The sequence below is a fragment of the Panthera leo genome, chromosome B3 (assembly GCF_018350215.1).
Source record: "Panthera leo isolate Ple1 chromosome B3, P.leo_Ple1_pat1.1, whole genome shotgun sequence".
Classification (NCBI taxonomy): domain Eukaryota; kingdom Metazoa; phylum Chordata; class Mammalia; order Carnivora; family Felidae; genus Panthera; species Panthera leo.
The window spans coordinates 65,786,489-65,810,860 of NC_056684.1; the positions used below are offsets into that span (position 1 = coordinate 65,786,489).

Genomic DNA, 24,372 nt, shown 5'->3' on the forward strand with positions numbered 1-24,372 from the left:
TTGTCTCTACAAGGATCTCACGTGTGTAGCCTGAACGCATCGTCGGTTACCCCACATGCCCCTCCTGTTTATGCTGCCACTCCAGGTCCTCAAGGTGGAAGTCACACATGGTAGTGGTCCTGCCATATATTTTGCATGGCTTCCAGTGTTCTTTTAACATTTAAACATGGTTAACACCATTTAATGTGTAGGAGAGGAAACATAAAAAATCTAAACTTTCAATATGGTTTGAAGAACCATTCTATCCACATGGCCATGGCAGGCTGAGACTGAGTGGTGGCTGCCCTATGATGAAGCAGTACTGAACTCCAACACAGTGTCCATCCCTTTAAGTGGCCTGCCCGGCCCCTAGGAACATTTCACTCTGCCATCTCTGGTCTCAGAGGATGCCATCTAAGCTTTCCAGACTTGAGAAGTATGGTCAGTTAGGGTGCCCTGGAGGACATATTACTTACCTCCTTGTAGGCAGCTCAGAAACACTAGCAAACCTCCTTTCCCTCCACCTCACTCCTATCCCCCCAATGATTTAATTATCACCCCCTGTCAGTGGACCACACAAGAGTTTCCAAGAGGGTATTGCAAAGGGCACACAGCTCTGAGGCAAAAGGAGATCCTTTGGTCAAGTAAGTTTAATAAATGTAAAATTAATGATGAGAAACATATCTCCTTGCTACAGAGCTTCTCAGAGGCTTTGGAATTTTAATGTAGTAGACAACATTTTCCAGAATCATTTGACCACCCACCCTTTATTTTGGGGAAGTTTTTCAGAAGTGAAACTCTGACCCAAGCAAACTCTTTTCCCATATGAAATATACTTATTTTTGCTAACTAATGTGGATCTGTATAGTAAATATAGCACTTTAGATGGATATTCAAATCACATTTAAAAAAAGAATAAGGCTTTGCATGATATATCATTTGGAATATTAATTTCTCAATTTTTGTTGGCTGTGATATGTGCAGAGACGGCCAACACTATGGATCTTTTAAATTCAATGAAATAGTTTTGTATAATTCTCCGTAATCAAAATGGAAATAGGAGGATGCATACTTATTTCCACTTGGCTCCAAGATCCCATCTTCTGCTTTATTTTAAATTTGGTAACATTTGGAATATTTGCATAATTAATTTTGAAGCTTGATATTCATTCGCTAGTAATAGTTAACATGTGTCACAGGATTCATTTCTCATAAAGAGTTTGATAAATTAATTGTAAAGTTGTCTTCAAACCTATTAATGGCATATGAAACAATACCAATAACTTTTTTTTTTTTAATTGGTTTTATTTCTCTCCAAAACTGCAGTGGTCTTCCTGGTAAAATAAAAGCAACGGAGAGAGGGGAAAGTCTGTTTTCTTCAAACTACAAAACCGAAAGACTAGTAACAATTTATTTCTTTACAAATATATTAGACTTGAAACATACCTTTTAAGTGTCAGATACTTGTGGAACACTGAATGCTGATAATATGAATAATCTGTGCCATTAACATTGATATATGATATTTACATTAAAAAATACATTATGCTTGTTCAAAAAACAACCTATTCATTTATTCAACAAGTATTTATTAAGAGCTTTGTTTTTTAAGTTTATTTATTTATTGGAGAGAGACAGAGACAGTGCAAGTGGGGGAGGGGCAGAGAGAGAGAGAGGGAGAGAGAGAATCCGAAGCAGGCTCCACAGCACAGAGCCTGACGTAGGACCTGAACTCATGAAACCAGGAGATGATGACCTGAGCTGAAACCAAGAGTCAGATGCTTAACTGACTGAGCTACCCAGGCGCCCCTATTAAGAGTTTATCATGTGTTGGGGTGCCTGGGTGGCTTAGTCGGTTAAGTGTCTGACTTTGGCTCAGGTCACGATTTCACGGTTCATGGGTTCAAGCCCCGTGTCAGGCTCTGTGCTGACAGCTCAGAGCCTGGAGCCTGCTTCGGATTCTGTGTCTCCTCTTTTTCTGCCTCTTCCCCATTCATTCTCTGTGTGTATCTCTCTCTCTCTCTCAAAAATGGATGAACATCAAAAAAAAAAAACTTATGTGTCACGCACTGTTCTAGACTGTTCTAGTCTGAGGGATACAGCAGTAAACAAAACAGACAAAAATCCCTGCCCTTGAAGAACTTGAGTGTTAGTGAGGCAAATGAGGGATAGTACAGATCTTGTTAGAAGGTGAAAAGGACTATGGAGAAACACAAAGGAAGGAAGAGGGAGGCTGTTGGGCTGACGGGGAGGGTAAACCTGAGAAGTGACATCTGACTTTTGACCCTGAGCCATGTATGTATCTAGGGATATATACACAAGGCGGATATTCAGTGCAAAGGGACTGAGGCAAAAATGTACCTGTCAAGTTTGAGGCCAAAGAGCAAAGAGGCCAGAGTGGTCAGCGCAGAGTGAGTGAGGAGGTGGTGGGAGAAGAAGGCACAGCGATGACTAGAGGGGTGTGTGCAGGGCTGCAAAGGCCAATGTAAGGACTCTGGCTCTTACTCCAGGTCGATTAGGGAATCACTGCAAGATTTTTTTTTGTTTTTAATGCTTATTTTTTTCAATTTTTAAAAAATGTTTTTATTTACTTATTTATTTATTTATTTAGAGAAAGAGAGACTCAGAATGCGAGTGGGGAAGGGGCAGAGAGAGGGAGACACAGAATCTGAAGCAGGCTCCAGGCTCTGAGCTGTCAGCACAGAGCCTGATGCGGGGCTCGAACTCACAAACCGCGAGATCATGACCTGAGCTGAAGTCTGAGGCTTAACTGACTGAGCCACCCAGGTGGCCCCATGCTTATTGTTGAGAGAGAGAGAGAGAGAGAGAGAGAGAGAGAGAGAGATAAAGAGAGAGAGTGAGCTGGGGAAGCACAGAGAGAGGGAGATAGAGGATCTGAAGCCAGCTCCATGCTGACAGCACAGAGCAGGATGTGGGGCTCGAACTCACAAACTGCGAGATGAGGACCTGAGCCAAAGTCAGAAGCTTAACTAGCTGAGCCACCCAGGTGCCCCAACAGCAGAGGATTAACAAGCCTGACTTTTATGTGATGCTCTGGGTGCTGTGTTGAGAAAAGACTTAAGGAGGGTGGGAGTAAGATGCAGGAAGACCAGTTAGGAAGTTATTGCAACAATCCTAGAAAGAGACTTGGACCAAGTGGTAGCAATGAGAAGAGTGAAAAATGGTTGGACTCTGGATATATTTTTGAAAGTAGAATCAAAAGGATTTCCAGAGAGATCAGAAGTGAAGTGTGAGAGAAAGAAATAAGAATGATCCCAAGGACAGAGGAATAGAGTTGTCGTGAACTGGGAGGGGGGAAAACCTTTAGAGATATCTGTAATTCAGAGCTGGCATACTAAGTTTGAGATGTGCACCATATATCTAAGTAGAAATGTTGAATTGGCAGTTAGATATATGGATCTGAAGTTCGGGGGAGAGGTCCAGGATGAGAGGTAACTTTAGGAAGTACTAGCACACAGATGGTATTTAAGGTCCTAAGACTGGATGAAATAACCCAGGAAAAAATACAGATAGAGAAGAACCAACATTAGGCTCTGGGCCACCCAACATTAAGAGAATAGTTAGGAGAAGAGAGACCATGAGTGGCGATTGAAAAGGAGTAACCACTAAGGTTGGGAGAAAAACAAGAGAATATGGTCCCTTAGAAATCAAATAAGATAATGTTTCAGGGAGCCATCAATATAAGTCTTCCCATTTGGGTTAAATGACCTCACATCTGGACAGAATGGACTGATTTAGCAATAGTCGCCTGACCTATCAGCAGGCTGGGCTTGCCTGAATGATCTGTACAGTGGTCTGATTCATTGCTGCCTACCAGGGGTGGATAGGCATTAATGGATGGTAACTGGTTGGACTGTAACTAACTGACCAAGAAAACAATGGCTCAGAACACGAAAGACACCTGGGGAAAAGGAAGCTGGAGAAGATGTGTTCTTAGGTGCCTCATAATTCTGGAGATCTAGTATTCCAGGAAGTCCCTGACAGGGCAATGGCACACACAATAAACCCCCTGGTCCAGCTCCTTATCATTTTCAGATGTTGGTGGCATATTCTGGCAATGCATAGACTAGTGTAATAGTTTCCCAATGCGTTTAACAGAACTTTAGCCTCAAATTCAGTACTTGTTGGCTTCAGTCTATACTCTAGATCAATCATTTCATTTAAACAATCCAGAAGAAGGGCAGATAAGATACAATGGCCCCATATGGGGAGAATCCAGGCATTGAAACATTCAGGAAAGAAGGTGTGGGAAAGGTATGTTTGTATGGCTGGAATGGTACCTGAAATAACATCGGCATAAGGCTGGAGAGGCAGGGGTCAGACTATAAAGGCCTGAAATGCATCTGGGGCTGACGAGCCTGACTTTCCTCTGTAGGTAATGGATGGCCACTGAAGATCCTAAAGGGGTCGGGTTGTGTAATGCTTCTAGGCTTTCAACAGCAGAGAGCCCTTGCCAGCCCAAGGCCTGAGTGGCAAAGAGAAGGGAGGAGATGCCCAAAGTTGAGAGTGGCTGAATGCAGAGGTCCGCCTGACTCGGCTGACTTGGTGGTTGCACACACTGCAGTCAATCTGAGGGGACCCCAAAGAGAAGCAGCTGGGGAACAAATACTTTGCTGGCATTTCCTCTGCACCCTTGGGTCTCCTGCTGGTGCCTCCTACAGACTGAACACAATAGGAAGCTAGGGGGCAAATGAGTCTGCTAATGGGGCCCATATGTGTCAGAGTCCCAGATCATGGAACAGAATAGAGTGGGATAGGGTTAAGCAACACAGAGAGGGAATGTTTCACCTCACAGCCATGCTCTTGGAAGAGGGATCTACTGCCAACGTGCGGGAAAGAAAGAAAAAACAAGGAGAGAAATAAAGGTGGGAGACCACTGGTCTCCTGGTTCTGAAATAGCTCCGTATGCCAAGGACTAGATCTGTGGCAGGTCCAGATGAGCAGGCTTAAGGTTCACTAGCCTTTCAATCAGGAAAGATAGAATATTGAGGCAGTTGAGTAGGATGCAGGATACGAACTGTGTATCAAAGCAGCACTTCATAGATACATGCCTAAATGGCTCTGAAACAAAGCATGGAAGAATGTCAAACTCTTCAGCGATATGTGGCTGTGGACATAGACGCTACCAGTATGAATAAATATCAAGATGCTGGGTAAGAGAGGGAAGGAAGAAACAAGTTAGAAGCTTTAGGGTTTAAACCAAGGATGACTTTCAAAACATAGGCACACCTTCCAATTCTGGAGAAGAGGGAAAACTGAGGAAAGAAAGAAGTAAGGAACAAGCAATCCTCTTCATCTAACACAAGGGGAGAGAATGAGCAAAAACAGACAGGAAAATGGGAGTGCCCTCAAGAAGTTGTGTGTGGGAGGCCTCTATCTTCTCAGAGAAGCAGGGAGAGAGGTCTTGGGCTGAGAAGAAGGATGGTGGTAATGTTACAGTAATAGTTTGGGGGTGAACTGAATAAAAGTTTGTGCCAAGAAAGGTTAAATGTATTAATGAGGAGGGATACAGCAGCATGTGTCTGCTCCTTCTGCTCCTTAACACCAAAGTCCTAACCATTAAATTCTGTGGTTGGGTGATAGCTTTTTCTCCAAATATTTGCCTCAAAGCCTCACAATTTTTTATTCTGTTCTGAAAATATGGACTTCTAAATGATGGAATCACATGATTAGCAAGAATTGACTACTTACAAATGAAATGATACTAGGTGCTGGAATATTAACATCAAGTATAATTAATCTCAAATGAAAGAAACAATTATTAAACAACATGATTGTTAAAGGGTGTGGCAAATATATATTAAGATACCTAATGTTGATATGCCAGGAGCAGAACATGGAATCTCCACTTAACATGTCTTGTGACAGTCTACCAGTTAGAAATAACATAGATGCCTATGTGAAGGTCAACTTTAAAATCAGAAAGTACAGAAAGACTATATATATAGTGTTTTAAGTTTTAAAGCTGGTCATGTAATATGCATATATATATATATATATACGCACATATGTATGTCTTTGGTAATTTCAGTGATTTAGGAAATTAATCTCAAATAAAAATGATTTAAAATGCTTAAAAAGTATGTTGTAAGTATATACTGAGACAAGCATATTTAAAATAATTGATATGATAGAATCATAACATAGAAATCCTTACTTAAAATGTCAGATAGTCTACCAATTAGAAATAATATGTGTATTACTATGCAAAGATCAACGTTAAATTTTAAAAGTACTGTAAAACTATGTATCTTTGGTAATTTTAGTGATTAATGCTTTAATTAAGAGATGAGGTACATGCAGACATATGCAATAAACTGACATAATTCATCATATTGCAAAGAATAACATGATGAATGCATATGTATATTGTGAATTACACAACGCACATGCAAATCATATACTCATTATCACGCAGAGGCATTATTTTTCCTATGTTCAAAATGCAACAAATCTTCAAGTACTACTCAATCTACTGTATGACTATTTAGGAACAAAGTAGTTCACTATATCTTTTGTAGAATAATAATTTAAACTGAGAAACTCAAGTTAATGGAAACACAGAGCAGACATTTTTAGTGGCTACATCTTTGTGAGTTAAACTGGAAACCAGTCTCTGTACTATTCATCCATTGTTCCACAGTGTCGTTTTAAATAGAAGTCTAGGCACTAGAGATTTTAATAAGGTCCTTAAATAATCTGCCAAATTAATCTTTTTTTTTTTTTTTAATGTTGAACGGTGAATAGCAATGACTAGTTGAAAAAAATAACAACACTGGTCCGGAAACTGTTTCTCAATGAAAGAATAATTACTTGAACACACAACTCTTCTAAGACTGATTTGTCTTTGAATGAGGTGTCCCGAAATGAAGACAATTTGAACATGAATACATTTGGTGCTTAGAAGTAGCCAGGAAATACTGATGTGTGCAGGCTTAGTAAGAGCAGACTGGTTCCCAAATCCTTAACAGAGGCAAATCGGCTGAAGCTCAGCTCCAAAAGGACAGGCTGGGGTATTTATAGACAGCTACTTATCACATAGTCAGGTTAACCTTCTCGAGTTCAATGCAACTTGGAGACATGTTGTTAATTAGGCTTTTTGACTGAACTCAATGGGAAACAAATATGCTTTTTTGTTTTGTTTTAACACGCAAGTTAAAGGGAAGGAACCAAGTGCCCCTGGAATTCTTACATACTGACTACAGAGGATCGGTGTTGTACTAACGGGGAGCAATGCATAGATGAACATGTTAATCAAGATAAACAGGGCAAAAATCAATTTTTCTGATCATTTTGAACTTTAATGCAGGTAAAAGGATTTCTGTTAGTAGCAGGAAGATTACTAGAGGTTTCTAACTTACGGATGAGATTGAGTCAAGCATGTATGAATCAGACAGAGACAGTCTTTTAAAATTATCATACACTTCAATATGCACTATAATTCTCACTCTTAAATCAAACCTAAAGAAAAATATTTATAGGATCCACCATTGTGTGAATCAAATATAATAGCTTCATGGATGACTTTTTCTCATCTGGGATAAGAAGATAATACCCTTATTAATATATTAACATTATGAAATTTTACAACATTTTAAAGATTTCTTTAAAGTGAAAAGTCTATTTTACTTTTTAATTAAATCTATTTCCCAGAAAGGTCTTTAAGGCTCTACAAAGTACCTTGCATTTTCTTAATGCTGACAGTTCTTGAAACCACGCTTGAATGCTTTCTTTATCCTTTGGTGAACAATTGAAAGATCATATGCAAAAGACTGTGCTTTCTCTTTTTCTTGCCCTGTAATTAAGGCATTTTAATACATTTCCTCATAGTTGTTACAAGAGCAAACTATTAAGATTCATAGATTGAGACAATTTTGACTCCTATGATTATATAAACACATACGATATGAATTTTTCCTAATCAGGGATTTGAAAAAATAACAACAAAACTCCTTCAAATAAAATGAGTAATCTCTGGAAGGTTCAAATTGAATCGGGACTTCCTATGTTGCCTTAATAAATGTAAATGATCTATAGAAACAGAAAAACACATTTGGCTAACTATCCCTAGTACAAACAGGGTAAATGATAAATTCATACTAAGAACACATTTTCTCCAAATCAATGTATATTTTAAGAGTTTGAGATCATCAGGGCTTCTTTTGTTGTTGTTGTTGTTTAAAAATAAAAATACTGCATACAAGTCTAAAGATAACCAAGTAAAAACAGATTTTTAAAATCATAGAAGAATTAAGATTTTAACTTAAATGTACACATATTCTTTTTTCTGAACAAAGATGAATCTAGAAAGACGTACATTTAGTTTGATATTCCTTAAGTTGGGAAACTATATTTGCAACTCAAGAAAAATGCTTTTGTAAATAGTGATAAAAAACAAAGCTTAAAATATAAGACTTACACATGCTTTTAAATTCGTTTGTCAGGAGGAATACAGAACTGAAATTATATATTTACAATCTTTTTTAAACAAACAAAAAGGGTTTGCAATGCCATTTAGAGCTATATACTTTTCAGAGCACAAAGAAGTATGCTAATAGGTTCCTGTCATATTTTGAATAAATGTGTAGAATTTCTTAGCCCTTTACTATATTGGAAGATACCAGGTTTGCTAATGGGTTAAAATATTATAATTGGATTTGATCTTAGCCACTGAGATGAAGTTGTTTGTTTTTGTTTTTTGGATAAACTTTGGAAATTGTTTTTAAAATTTTTCAGATTATACCTTATGGTCTTAAAATTAAGACTGGCAGTAAGAAAACATTAGATAATGTAACATGTTATAATTTTATAACACTTTTGGACAAGATTGATCTAACAATCTCCCTGACTTTTTAGGTTTTTATTGTAAAAATTCTGAAATGTATAAAAAAAAAGAGAACTTCCTCACTAAAAAGTCATCTTGCAGAGCTTATATTCCCCTTTAAATTCTCTGTCAACTTATGTATTTATTTGGCTGAAATTTAAAAGAAATCCCAGCCCCCTAAGTTGCTCCACACCTGCATGTTCTCTTTTGGAACTCCCTGGAAAACAAACAACAAAATGGACAATTTCTGATGTAACCACAGTGGCTCTGTCATGTGTGACAAAATTAACAGTCATTTCTTGGTGTTAAGAATTCAAACCAATCCATATTCAACTTCCGATGACTGTCTAAAATTTTTTTTTAAATAATCCATTGACGGTATTGAGATACAACAAAGTCGACTGTATTTGGTTATGACATCTCAAGTTTCTCCTTCCTAGGACAGCTTCCCCTTCCCCCATTTATTTTCATGACTTGGACTTATTGAAGAAACTGCCTCTGACTTCTTTTTAAATTAAACCTGGTACGTCCCTGCTGAAGAAAGTACAAATCACAGCTGAGAAAGTGAAACCTGTCAAAATTTTCAAATGAATTTTTTGGCTATAGAGAGGCAAAGGGTGGGCGGGAGCCCTGAGACATTTAGGGTTATTTAATGATCTGAATAATTTTGAAAAAGCCATTAAACAATTCTACCCCTCACATTGAAAAGTCTGAAACTGATCCTGCATAAAATGGGTGTTTTATAACATTACTTTGATATATTGGCAGTTTCTACAATAGTTTTTATTTAACAGTGTTAACATATTTATGCATAAACTAAACGACATCAAAATCAAATAAATGTCTAGCAATTCCAACTTTATAAATACTTTTCTTAGAATGTATGAAGAAAAAGAACTTTTTAAATCAATCTGAGAAATACAAGCTGGCATGTCTCCTAACTTTTATTTTTAGCCCCACCTCTCCCCCCCCAACCCCTCTTTTTTTTAAAGGATCATTTAACCAGACAGGCAGGTTTTCATTAAATTTAATTTGTGTAGAGCTTAAATATTAAGTTGAGTTACTAGGACGGTAAACCAATTGATGGCTCTGTCTTTTAAAATCTAATGCTGTACTTTTTAGGAGAGAGATATAGAAAATTTAGAGGATTATAAAATGCGAATAAAAATTACAAGTGTTAGGAAAGAGACAGATGAGACTTTCATGTATCTCCACGGTATTCGTGCTAAACAAAAATGTAAACTGACATATAGAAGATCTACTTAGTCTTTCCTTGCAACAGCTTTAGCTAATAAAACTTCAAAAAGATCAGTGATGTACAGTTTTTGAAAATCCAAAATATGAATGACTTTAAATGGAACCAGATGAAGTGAATGACAGTAAAGTGATCGCAGATAAAATTACCAAACTCCCATGGAATAAATTCAAAAGGAAAAGGATGAAGGGCAATTAAGTACCTATTTTGACAATTCTTAGTGGTCAAGTTTTTAAAAGTATGACACAGGAACCTTAACCTATCTATATATGAGTGATAAATGAGGCATTTTGTGTCATTACATTCCCATAAATCACTTTCTTTAACTGCTGACGGCTTTTATCAGATCTAACCTTTTCAAGCTTCTATTAGAGTGCTAACATTTTCAACTTTGACACATGTGCAGTTTACAAATTCTGCAGCTGATTAACTCTGGACAGAAGCTCACTGGCATCATTGTCTTCAAGTTGGGTGAAAGCCTTAGGGTCTCAAAAACTCAGACACTTACATTACAGTACAAAAATCTCAATTAGAGTGAGGGGCTGGGCTCCTAGAGTCGCTAAGCGATTGTTTTCTGTTGGGAAACAAACACCAGTAAGACTTCATTTTTTATGAAACAGATGACCTAGTAAATACTAAGAATTAAAAAAAAAAAAAAAAAAAAAGGATTCAGAAAATCCCTGGATGGTGAGGGTTAATTTCTAATCAAGGACACTGTTTTACCTTAATCAAAAATCAAAAAATATTTTTCAAACAATAATTGCTATGCTTCAGTTCTGACCTGGTCAAAACAAAGAAAACCCAAGATTAATACATTCATGGGGTGAGGAGTACGACCACAAATAAAAAATAATTTAAGTGAGGCTGTTATAATGATGAAGCCATTGCAAAGTGAATTTTGTGGAGAGATAAATGAATCAAACTAAAATATACAGTTTTACTCTCCTGCAAATATCAACATTCTATGTTAACGTTTGTTTTGGATAATTCAACAGATCAAGATCAATTCATTTGAAAAAGAAAAAAATGAAAACTTCCCTTATTCTTCCTACCTTTAAAACAGTTGTGTTGAAATTATGCAGACAAAGCATGTAAAAAGCTAATGCAATTTCTGTGCCAGCTACTGGTAAAACACCAAATCTCCATAGGATGTATTTTATGCATAAGTTGGAATGAACTACTTATTACCAACGTGAAACATTCTAAACATGTATCACAAGATGAAACTTTAAAATAATCAAAATATTTGCCTGTTATTAATGGAGAAATAAATAAGGCAAATATATGTAAGGTGACATCTTTATTTACAACGCAGAGAAGATCGAGGCTTGACAATATTTTTAATTTTAATAGTCCTAATTTCTCAGTAGAAGAGTCAAATACAACAGTCGAACTTGACAGTCCGAGGGTTTTGATGATTAACACAAGATTGTGCGAGTAGATAGCATGTGTACATCAAAGTAATTACATAAATAGCACACACATAAACATATCTGAGTAGATGGGAGTTTAAGAAAGACATCATAGAAACGTCTTTAGAAAATATAATTGACACGGACCTTGAAATAAAGCTGACATTGAAAAAAAAAAAAATGCTGTCTTTGGCAATAACAGCCCGACAGAACAAATCCTGATACTGGTTGTTTGACCACCAGAAGCTTGCTACTTCAAATAGTATTAGTTTTGATAAGAACTACCGGCCATCAAGCCTAAATAATACAACTTACAGAGACAGACTAATGGCACTAAAGTAAAAACGTTCACAGACAGCCTCCCTGCGGCAGATTGCCTCTTGTTGATAAATGACAAATCTTAGAAAAATAGTGGGGGAAGGATAACTTTTCTAGCATCCAAACCCACATAGTCTCATAATGTCACCATCTAAGGCCTATCCATGACAAATTAAAAACTTCTTTATTTCACTAATAATGTCACTCATCACAGGAGCTGGGCAGTTACACTTTGACAATTCAGATGTAAATCCTGGGTTGCCTATGAGTATTCATGACAAAGGCATATTTATCATTTAAAACAAAAGGACATGACTTCTTGGTGTTCATATCAAAGACCAGTGATGGATGAGGCCATGCTAATCAAAAGACAGACTAGAAAGAACACAGATGTTTGCCACTTTGATTAAGAAAAGCCTATTCCCTCCCTTAAAACTTCCCCAATATGTCCATTTCAAATGGTTTTAAATATATAATTTTAAATAGATATCTAAGAGTTTAAAATTTCCAGCTGTAACTTCTACAGTACGTTTTTTTCCCAGCCTCAAATTACAGAAGCAAAAAAAGATCAAATTACCAAAGAGTAATATAGTAACTCCTCAGATGTAACCCGAAGAGGGAGTTCCACAATTGGTATTATCCTTCTCAATTATTATTTTCAATCGGGGAAATGAAGAGAAAGAAAGTCTATCATCCCAAACTTTTATAAATAGCACAACTGTGAGTTGGAATCAATGTAAGGCCAGCAAGGGTTAAGACACTTTTGCCATATTTGTTTCTGACTAGTATGTCTTTGTTGTTTCAAATGCTCTTCAAGTTAAAAAGCATTTAAAAATAGCTGCTGTCCGTATTTTATTAAGGTTTACTTGAAACCTTAAACAATTAATTCTTGTGATTTTAGCCTTTATCACCATTTTGGATGAGGCGGACCAAAAATAAGTGTGTCGTTAAGGAAAAAAAAAAAAAGATATTTAGGGCTGGGGCTATTGACAGCACTTCTTCCCATTCCACTGATGAAGAGCTATCATCAGGATTGGCTAATAGAAATCCAATTTACAAGGCCCTGCTCATTTGAGTGCCTTTCGAGATGCACAGGATTGGTAACACTTCAGACCTGCAAACAAATGTCTGTTCTTCCAGGGCAGAACTATTTTAATGTGGTTCCTGGGAAGTCATCACTGCTAGGTCACCTTGAAGATGTGGATGACAGGGGTAGGGGTGGAGAGAGCCTACCTGGTAACTGATCTGTGTCCTGCTGATTTTCCTTGCTGTTTTCCAATCCCAGTGAAGCACACTTGTTGTTGATAAGCTTTTATGAGAGTGGTATATGACAAAAAAACATAACACAACACAATACAAAGCCATCTAAGGGGGAGGAACGACTCACGCATGAAGAGAATACTTGGATAGTCTGGTGCTACCAAGTGAAATGCTAGGCAGGCAGAAGTTTCCCCTTCTGGTAGGATCATCTTCCTCTCACAGCGATGGGCACATCAAAAGCACATGGTCACTCGGTGTACCTACATCACCTATGCTTCTTGTCTGGAAATTCTGTGCCACATTAAATGTGCCACTGGCGTTAGGCCAGCTGGGGCATTCATTCCATTTTACACAACTGAGTTACATCCATATGTTTACCAGGGCTGACTTTTCACCATCTACAGTAATTATTATATGTCCTACTTATAATGGGGATGTCCACCTTTTTAAGTATATACCTGCTTCTTACAGAGGGAATTAAGGGTTGACTGTTTCACAGGGCTTAACGCTCAATATATTAACAGGTATTTATGGAATAACAAAAACCTTTCACCTTTTGGCCCTTTTATGAAAAATTTACTCAATGCCTAATATATTTAATATTCAGTAGCATGTGAGAATAATTTTTATGCAACTCTGATAGTTAGAAAGATAGATAACTCAATTATTAGATCATCTATCAAAATATTCAGATGTATAAGAGGCTACTAAAAAGATTGATGACTGAGAAAGTCCACTGATTCTCTAGCCATCATATTCATGCATTTGGCCAGACAACATTTTTCGCTGCCTTCACAAGCAAGCTTCATTACCCATCACTCCACTGAAAAGAGTTTATTATGAGGCTGCCATCTTGGCAAGACTATTATTTAGATGATAAATGCTGAGGGGGGAAAAAAGTGTGTCTACTTTTTTTTTTTTTTTTAAGAAAAAAGATGAGGTTTTCTGACAGATAAAACAAACAGCATCTACATTTCTAATTAACTTAAATTTGGCAGATACAAATATAGGTCAGTTAAAGCTATGATGTTATCTTCTGTCTGAATTCTACCCTTAATTTGTAAAATGTAAATTAACTAATTAGAAGAAAAACAGCATGATTAGTGACAAAATGCTTCAGCTGGGTCTTTGCTTCCTGACATTTATGATCAACTATAATGAATTATTGCTTTTTAAAATAATTGATAAAATATTTTTTTTTTCCTCACCACAATGAAAAAAAATTTACTAAGAATTTATAAAAGAAGTCCAGGAGCCTGGAAAAACAACAGAACTTTGTGGTACTTTCTGAGGAAAAGATGCATACAGAATGCCATAATATTAGAAATAACTGGGTTAATTTATTCCTGCGCATGTACCTAGGGGTGAATTAGGAGGAAAGAAGTGTGTAGACGTTAAGTCACTAATAAACCCGGTAAAAAGACTGTCAAAACTTAACCCTTTCCCTATCATTTCAAATGGATTTGCTGTGTTCTCAAGCAATTAGTGAGAGTAGTGTCTGTGTGTGTGTGTGTGTGTGTGTGTGTGTGTGTGTGTGTGTGGGTGTGCATGTACCTGCATGCTGGATTGGGGGTTCAAATGTTACATGGAGAATAGTTAGAAAAGAGAAAAGGATTTGGCTACTTGAGTTTCAGCAGGAAAACCTGTCACTGTTAACCAGAATTAATCCATGTAATAGTTAAGGAGAAGGAGGTTTTCAAGTATTCCTATGTAGATGAAGACTCCACAGGGAGAAGTACACCTGCAATGTCAGATACAGGTGTCAATGAAAACTTACATAAAATCCTGGGAGGTAAGGTCTGTGGAGGTGGCCAAGCTTTGGAGTATGGAGTGTGTGTGACCAGGCCCTGGGCAGGCAGAGTAGGATCTGGGCTGTCAGTTCTCATAGCACACAAACTTAGAGGTCTAATCTGAGTAAGGAATACCAGGAAATTGGAGCTGAAGCCTGTGGAATCCTAGAAAGGAGCTAAAAGTGCTTTGTCATTACTGGGCATTGGTTTCCAGTGACATGACAACATTCGAAATGGCAGAGAAAATAGAGAAATAATTCAAACAAAGATGTATGATGATGCTCAGAGTGCTACTGGAGAGACAGGTATTATGCAAACTAGGTGAATGAACAACGAAGTACTTCAAAATTCAGTCCTGATTTTAGGTTATGGACCTAAAGATATGGACCTCGGACAGAAGTATCTTAATTTTCAGTTAACAGACAGTTATCACATTTGGAAACAATTTGACTAAAATACTGGGATAGTTCTTTTTATCCAATATTATGGCAAATACACAAAACCTTCCACAATTTGCAGAGTGCAGTTTAAATGTCAGGAGGATATTATTATACTTGTTTTATATTTACTAGTTGTGGAGACAGCAAGAAAACGTTTCCGGATAGCCATTCCCGATGAAAAGTAGTTAGCTTATTACTCTTGTATTTTAGAAATTCATTAATGGTAAACAGTTTTTCTTTCCATCCTCATCCCCATACCACCATCATGCTGCATTAAGAAATAATATGGGTAAGTAGTCAAAGCTCCACTTCACAGTATATAAACCTAACACGGAACATATTTATACATCACAGAAAATTCTCTTGACAGCTCTCTGGCCTCCACCTAACTGCAACCTTTTAACACATGATATTACCTATGAGGCGACTACTTCAAAAGCTACCTGAGATTCACCTCCACGTACATTCATTTTGCACTTGGGAGGGAGTCCTCAAACATTCAAACTCCAATCAATGGTTTCTATCACAAAGATAAAGACAGATTGTAAAACATTTACAGCATAGAGACCTCCTCATTGGTTTGGTCTGTTTCAAGCATGAACAATCTCCGTTCACGTTTATCATTTTGAAAAACGCATTTAATTTCTTTGAATTAAAAGCATTAATAGCTCCAACTAAGATGTTTGGCTTGATGGTAACGGGAGAAAAGCGACTAGAGAAATTTGAAAAGCAATCATTTATATACATTTCAATATTGAAATACTTCTGTACTGAAGGCAGCATTTCACGTTCATCTGTGGGGGAGGAGAAGGGCAGAGAGAGAAGGCAGTTAGTGTCAGGTACCCTGACCAAACCTGGGTCCTTGGTACTGCAGGAAGGTCAGATCTTTTCAGCATTGTCTCGGTGTGTCAAAATATGTCAACAAACATCACACCACAGGAAGAAGAATGAGCTCTCAGTTCTTTATACCAATGGAGCTCTGGACGTAGGGTATGCATGAATGGTTTTCCCAGCTGTTTGACAAATGCAGCTCCCAAGGTTCCTTTCAAGTGTGATCGTTAAAAGCCCTAGGTTTTTACATTTTTGCACACAACTTTCTTTCTTTTTTTTTTTTTTTTTTTCGTTTTTTATTTATTTTTGGGACAGAGAGAGACAGAGCATGAACGGGGGAGGGGCAGAGAGAGAGGGAGACACAGAATCGGAAACAGGCTCCAGGCTCCGAGCCATCAGCCCAGAGCCTGACGCGGGGCTCGAACTCACGGACCGCGAGATCGTGACCTGGCTGAAGTCGGACGCTTAACCGACTGCGCCACCCAGGCGCCCCCTGCACACAACTTTCTTAACCCACATGACTCGTGATGGAAACTGATGTCAGGTTAACTATCAATACTCCAAATAATCAGATTCAAGGCAACTAAAGTTACTATATAAATGGTTAAATGCAAGAGATGAAGGTTGGGAGTCCATAAATTTAGAAACAATTTTATTCACTAGAAGAGTGATAACTTACTGTTCATCAATTCTCTAAGCTTTATTATGGATGTCATTATATCACAGTTGTCTTCTTTCTTTACCTGCCCAGGCATTTCTCTACACTCCTCCGTGAAAACCCACTGTGGCTATTTACTGTGGGTGATCCCCAAATCCTATCTATCTCCAATCCATCACTTGAATCAATCCACAACCCAGTTGCCTCTGGACATCTCTGAACATCACAACTGAAGTTATTGGTAACCTGGATTATTTTCCACTCTCAATTCTTTAACAGCATCGTTATTCTCCACGCCACCAATATCAAAGCCTTAAAGTTATCTTTGTAGCATACCTCCCAATACAACATTTAGTTACTTGCCGAATTCTGTAAATTCTGTCTTTATCATCTCTGTAAGTCTGCACAATCTCCTTCCATTCCCACCCACTGTTATAATTTGGGAATTAATGGATTATGTCAATAGGGACAACTGTGTTAGCAATTGTGTTTCCACCCCCAACTGCTTGTTTCTGTCTACTCTAAGCAATGCTACCTAGAGCATCCATCCTAAAGTTACATCCTTATCACGCTACACTTCTATTAAAAAAAATCTCCCCTGGTTTTCCAGCTTTGTGACCTGTGTGCACTTAAACTCTCTGCCTCACTTTCCTCTTATGAAATGGAGATAAAATACTATTATCTTCCTCATAGGATTGTTATGCAGATTAAAGTGGATAATACATGCCAGTGCTTAAGCCAGTGCCTCGAACATAGATGGTGCTCAGTGTTAGCTATCTTTGTGATCCCAGTACATGTTTTGTTTCCCTGTTAGATTAAATTAAACTCCTTGAAGGCAAGGTGAGGTTTTGTTTATCTTTGTGTGCTCTGAATGTATGAAATGTTGTCTCTTTATAAAGGAACTCAATACATATCTACTGAACTTTGTCATATATCTATGCTACTACTGACGGACCATTTTGCCAGAATGTTGCATTAGGAATATTTAGTGGTAAAAATATTCATTTTACATTAAAATAATGAGAGACAGCTGGAACTGATCGAAATTTTGGTCCAGTGCCAAGTCAGTATGGTTTTACACACCTGGCCTATGCACATAACCAACAACTTCATTTTCGCCAGCTTCATAATCAATATAGAGTGCTATGAAAGTATTATGCTGAAGCTATCTGGGATGAAAATGATAGACTCATATCTACATAAGTTGATGAGCTTTATGAATTAAAAAAACTCTTTTGGCTAAATAAAGAATTTTGCATTAATTTTGAATTTATGATCACTTGGAATGAGCTATGAGGGATGCTATACGACTAAATTTAAAATGTGTAGGTGGTGGTGGTTAGCAAAGCTGCTAGAGATAAAAGGGAAGAAAATGGCAAAGAGGAATATATAAGAACTACAAAGGGGTCAACAAGATTGTTAACTTGTTGGCAGAGTCCCTGTGAGAAAATAAGGGTGAACAAAATGGTAAATATCTCGCTGTTAGTGATTCAGGTAGGAAAGGGAGCAAAACAAGAGAATGGAATTCATAAATCATAAGTAGGCTAAGAATGTAAAGGAGAAAGCAAGAAAACATAAGAGAATCTAAATTGCTTGTGTTAAATGGAATAAATGGATAAATGGAATTCATACTAGGAGTTTAGTTTTTACGAGAATACGACTTCCAGGGTCACTTAGAAATGAGAAGGAAAGGATGTTTACCATTGCTATTATGTATCCACATATGACTGTGTTTTATGAGAAGAGTATGAGACATGCAAATTATATTCATGGCTCATTTTCCATATTCCACATGTGGGCGACGAGAATGAGCAAGGGCAAACTAGGGCAACACGGCCTCATCACCTATAAGTCACCCATCCCAGGAGATTCTTGAATGATACCAAATTGCAAAAGATGCTCAGAAATGGGAACCTGTATCTCTTCAATGCAGAGGGAGAGAAGAGCAAGAGAAAAGGCATAACTTCTGTGAACAGGGCTCTACCTCAGCAAAAGACGGCCAGCTCTATGTCTATCCAAATGGCAGCAGAAGCCCTTGGTAAGTACTATTGGAAGATGATTGAAGAAAGGTGCCTTCTAAAAACCATACACTTATTACCCGATCTTTGGCCTTGACCATACTAATTCCTTTCCCTTTTTTGGGCAAAAAGCAGTGACTGAAAATTCCATTTCAACTCTAAGGATCCTGGAAGAAAGAGACCTAGAAGTCTGTTTGAGAAAGAGAGAGAGAGAGAGAGAGAGAGAGAGCACAAAAGAAAAACCTGAAGGTGTGCACAATCCTCTCCCATAAATTATTCTATTCATAGTTGATGATTAAGAAAATGTTTATGATAAAAATGAAATCTGTAACTTAAATAGCAAATAAGATCACAAGGTTAACACTGAACAAGACAAACTGTTTACAGTATGTTAAAACTATGTGTGGGGCGCCTGGGTGGCGCAGTCGGTTAAGCGTCCGACTTCAGCCAGGTCACGATCTCGCGGTCCGTGAGTTCGAGCCCCGCGTCAGGCTCTGGGCTGTCCGTGAGTTCGAGCCCCGCGTCAGGCTCTGGGCCGATGGCTCGGAGCCTGGAGCCTGTTTCCGATTCTGTGTCTCCCTCTCTCTCTGCCCCTCCCCCATTCATGCTCTGTCTCTCTCTGTCCCAAAAATAAATTAAAAACGTTGAAAAAAAAATTAAAAAAAAAACTATGTGTTAAAAGCTATTAATGAGAGACATCTACTTGGAGCCAAGTGGGGCTAGAGGGACTGGATTTATCCTCCTGCTGGAAAGAAAGAAACAAACAAAATAGATGATGACAAATATCAAGCAATGAGGGACAATGATCCCTGAGTGATGGGAAACAAAAAAGGTAAGTCCTTTGCCCCAGCCTATTTCCTGGAGAGAGTTTTCAGACTGCAGTGTGAGGACGAAGAACTTCAGTGAGGGTGAAGAACCTAGGTGAGGCTCAGTGGGTCTGAGTTGAGGAGACGGAACTGGAAGAATGGGAAGACCAGGCAGCTAGAGTCTGTAGGACATAATACCAGCAGAAGACAGCTGCACAGAGAGAGAATTCCAGAGACTATCTCTGGGTCTCTCTTGAGTATACACAGAATATTGATCAGGGCATGTATGACTTGGACAATACTATCACCAATTTGACCTAACTGCCACTTACAGAACAGTCCACTCACAACAGAACAAACTTCCAAGTGTGCATGAAACACTTGGCAAGATAACCATAGTCTAGGCCATAAAACAAATCTCAATAAATTTAAAAGGATGCAACTTTGTGTCTGACCTCAATGGAATTACATTAGAGACCAATAACAGGAAGATATGTGAAAAATTTCCCAATATTTAGCATACATCTAAATAGCCTGGGAATCAGAGAAGACATGAAAAAGAAAAATTAGAAAGTATTTGGAACAAACTAAATATGAAAACCCAACATATAAAATTTTGTGGAATATGCAGTTCTTTGAGGTAAACTTACAGCATTAAATTGCCTGTCTTAGAAAAAAGAATGGTTTCAAGTTAATAAACGCAGTCTTCCACCTTAAGAAACTAGAAAAAGAAGAGAAACTGAAACTCTTTTAAGTAAAAGAAAAAATACAGAGAGAAATAATCAATGAAAGGGAAAAAGGAAAATAGAAAAAAAATCAATTAAAGTAAAAATTGGTTTTTTCAGAAGACCATAAAATTGATAAATCTCTAGGAAGACTGATCGGAGAGAAGATACAATTACCAATATCAGGAATGAAAAAGTTGACATCACTACAAATTCTACAGTTATTAAAAGAAAAAGGGAATATTCTGAATAAGCTTATCCCAACACATTGTACAACTTAGATCAAATGAACACATTGTTTTGAAAGAGGCAAAGTACCAAAGTTCATTCAAAAAACAAAGGAACAAAAAAACCAGCCTGAATCATCCCTACATCTATTAAACAAGCCAATTTTGTAGTTAAAAAACCTTCCAACCACAACAATAACAAATAGGCACAGATGGTTTGACTGGGAAATTCGGCCTAACAGTTAAGACAGAAATAATAACAAATCTGCACAAACTTTTCCAGAAAATTGAAGAGGAAAGGATACTTTCTAACTCACACTATGAGCCAGCATTATTCTAATACCAAAACCAGACAAAGACTTTAACAAGAAAAATAAGCCCCAGACCAATATCACTCATAAATGTGTAAGTGAAAAAATTCTTGATACATCTTCAACAAATCAAATCCAACAAGATATAAAAAAGAGTATTTTTATCCTTTCTTGTTGTTTCATGACCAAGTGGAATTTAACCTAGGAATGCAAGGTTGGTGTAACATTCAGGAATCAATCGCTGTAATTAACCATTTTAAACAGATTAAAAAGATCCATATGACCATCTTAAAAAATAACCATATGATCACCTTACTTGATGCAGAAAAGCATTTTATGAAATCCAACATCCATTTTTGATAAAATCTCTTAGCAAGCTAGGAATAGTAAAGGAGTTTCCTCAACCTGATAAAGAAAATCTACGAAAACGGACAGCTAACATTATCCTTAATGGTGGAAGATTGAATGACTTTCCCCCAAGATCAGGAGCAAGGCGATGTATGCTCTCTATCTGTATGCTCTCTATCACTAGTTACCTCTGTATAGGTGATTCTAGCCAGTACAGTTTAAAAAAAGCACCCAAATTGAAAAAAGTGTAATTGTCTTTATGTACAAATGACATGGATGTATACGTAGAAAATCCTCTGGAATCTACCAAAAAAGTAAAGTATTAGAATGACTTTTACAAAGTTGGAGGATGTAAGATCAACATACAAGATCAACTTCCATTTTAATTGGGAGATTGAAATGAAAACTACCACTTTTAATAGAATCAAGCAATATAAAATACATACGGTTCAATCTAATGAAAATGTGAGAGATTTGTACACTGAAAACTATAGGGCATTTTTGAGAAAAATATTAAAAACCTAAATAATTGGGAGAGATACCATGATTATTGATCAGAAGACTCAATATTCTTAAGATATAACTTCTTCCCAAATGGACCTCTGAATTCAATGTAATCTCAATCAGAATCCCAGTAGACTTTTTTAGGGGAGATTTATAAGCTGATTCTAAAATTTATATGGTAATGCAAAGGACACAGAATAGACAAAAATAACTTTGAAAATGAAAAATAAAATTGGAGGACTTACACAGGTTCCAAAATATAATGCTTTAGTAATCAAGATAGTATAGAATTGGTATAGGCAAACTGATCAATGGAACAAAACAGAGAATTAGAAAAAGGTCGACATATAAATGATTAATTGATTTTTGACAAATGTGCAATGGCTGTGTAGTTGAAAATGCATAGTCTTTACAACAAAAGGTTCTGAAACAATTAGATATCCATACGCTAGAAAACAAACTTTGATCCATGTGTCATACCATATATAAAAATTAACTGAAAATGGATGCTAGACCTAAATATAAATCTAAAAATAAATCTTTTAGAAAAAAGGGGAAGATCTTTGCGATTTTTTATTTTTTCAAAAGATTTTTTTTTTTAATTTTATGTATTCTCTTCATCCAATGTGGGACTCGAACTTACAACCCCGAGATCAAGAGTTACATGCACCACCAGCTGAGCCAGCCAGACATCCCTGTGAGTTCTTTAGATCTTTGAATCTTTAAAATTTTCTAGATATAACATCAAAGGCATAGTCCATAAAAGAAAAATGGTTAAACTGGACTTTATTAAAATTAAATTGAAAGCCACTGTTAAGAGAATGAAAAGACAAGCCCCAGAGCAGGAGACAATACTTCATATCTGATCACACATCTGATAAAAGACTCATACCCAGAATATTATTTTTAAACTACCAAAACACAATAAGGAAACAACTTGAAAAATTAGCCAAAGACTTGAACAGACATTTCCCCAAAGAAGAAAGGTAGCAAATAAGGATGCAGAAAGATTTTCAATATTAGTCATTATAGTAATGCAAATTAAGGTCACACTGAGGCACTAACACAAAACTCTTAAGACAGCCTGAAGTTAAAAAGACTGAACACACCAAGTGGTGAGGAAGTTGAGGAATGCCCGAAACTATTATTTTGCAAACAGGTAGAAACATATACTTACTGTATGTCCTATCCATTTAATTCGTAGGTATTTGGCTAAGAGACATGAAACCATACAAATATTTTTACATGACTATTCAAAGGAGCTTTATTACTAATAGCAAGAAATAGAAACAACTTAAATGTTAAGTCAATAGGTGAATGGACAAACAGTCGTATAGCTATGCAAGTGAATATTTCTCAGCCAAAAAAAAAAAAAAGGCCCGACAGAGAGTACATGCTATGATTCCATTTACAGAAAACACTAGAAAATGCAAAATAATGTATAGTGAAGAAGTCAGATTAGTGTTTGCCTGGGTGCAGAGAGAAGTGAAGGAGTTGAGAAAGAGGATTCTCAAGGGCACATGGAACTTTTGGGGTGGTAGGTATGCTTAGTATCCACACCATGGTGATAATTTTATGAATTTATATACACATGTGTCAAAACTGGTCAAATTGTATACTTTCAATATATGCAGTTTATAATGTCGATTGTATCTCCATAAAGCTATTTTTTTTTTCAGTACTGATGGGTTTCATTTAATTCCACTAAAAGATATTTTACAATTTTCTACATAGACTTCTTGCACATAGAGTTAGGTATTTGGATTTTTTGTATTCCTTTAAATAGTATCTTTTTCTTAAATTTTTTCTGTGTTACTGATATATATAAATGCAATGATTTCTTTTTTTTTTAATATATGAAATTTATTGTCAAATTGGTTTCCATACAACACCCAGTGCTCATGCCAAAAGGTGCCCTCCTCAATACCCATCACCCACCCTCCCCATCCATAAAGCTATTTTTAAAACTTATTTATTAAAATAGACTTACTTTTTATGTGCAACCAACTACAATTCAGAAAAGCAAAACAAAACATGAACTCCATTTAAAACAAAAACATGTATTTCTTATCAAATGTTCCACAGTCCACTTCTCTTTGGATTCAGACTGGTTTTTAGACAGTTCAGTCAGAATTTGTGAATCTGAACCGTATACAAAATGACTTCACTGATTCAGCGGGCTTCAAATCCAGTAACTTAGGGGTTAATTATATTCTGGGTGTAGTAGTATATGTGACAGGCTTTTATTTCTTTATTTATTAAAAAAAATTTTTTTAATGTTTAGTTTTGAGAGAGAGAGAGAGAGAGAGAAAGAGAGGGCATGTGAGTGGGGGGAGGGGCAGAGAGAGAGGGAGACACAGAATCTGAAGCAGGCTCCAGGCTCTGAGCTGTCAGCACAGAGCCCGACGCGGACCTTGAACACACAAACCGTAAAATCATGACCTGAGCCGAAGTTGGACCTGAACCAAATGAGCCACCCAGGCACCCCTGACAGGCTTTCATAATAATCCTACAGATACACACTTTGAATACAGAATAAGGGCTCTTGAGAAAGCAATGGAGAACATGTGGCCTATTTTTCTCGAACCTCATGAAGGTAAATAATCTAAACCACATATGCCGGAGAGCTTTTCAGTTCAGCTCCG

General features: G+C 37.0%; 1 protein-coding gene across 6 annotated transcripts in view; it reads right to left on the reverse strand.

Moving 5' to 3' along the window:
- The window catches only part of CDIN1 (CDAN1 interacting nuclease 1), a 216,792-nt gene that overhangs the window by 70,331 nt on the left and 122,089 nt on the right, over positions 1-24,372 (reverse strand). Inside the window, exon 11 of one of the 6 annotated variants that reach the window (XR_006203656.1) lies at positions 7,681-7,795. The exons of 4 other annotated variants lie outside the window; for them this stretch is intronic. Coding sequence is in view for 1 of the 2 variants with exons in the window: in XM_042942476.1 (XP_042798410.1) it covers positions 7,759-7,795 (37 nt within the window). In the remaining variant the exon portion in view is untranslated. Of the gene's footprint in view, positions 1-7,656; positions 7,796-24,372 lie in introns of those variants that run through there. One more of the 6 variants, XM_042942476.1, reaches the window with a different exon arrangement.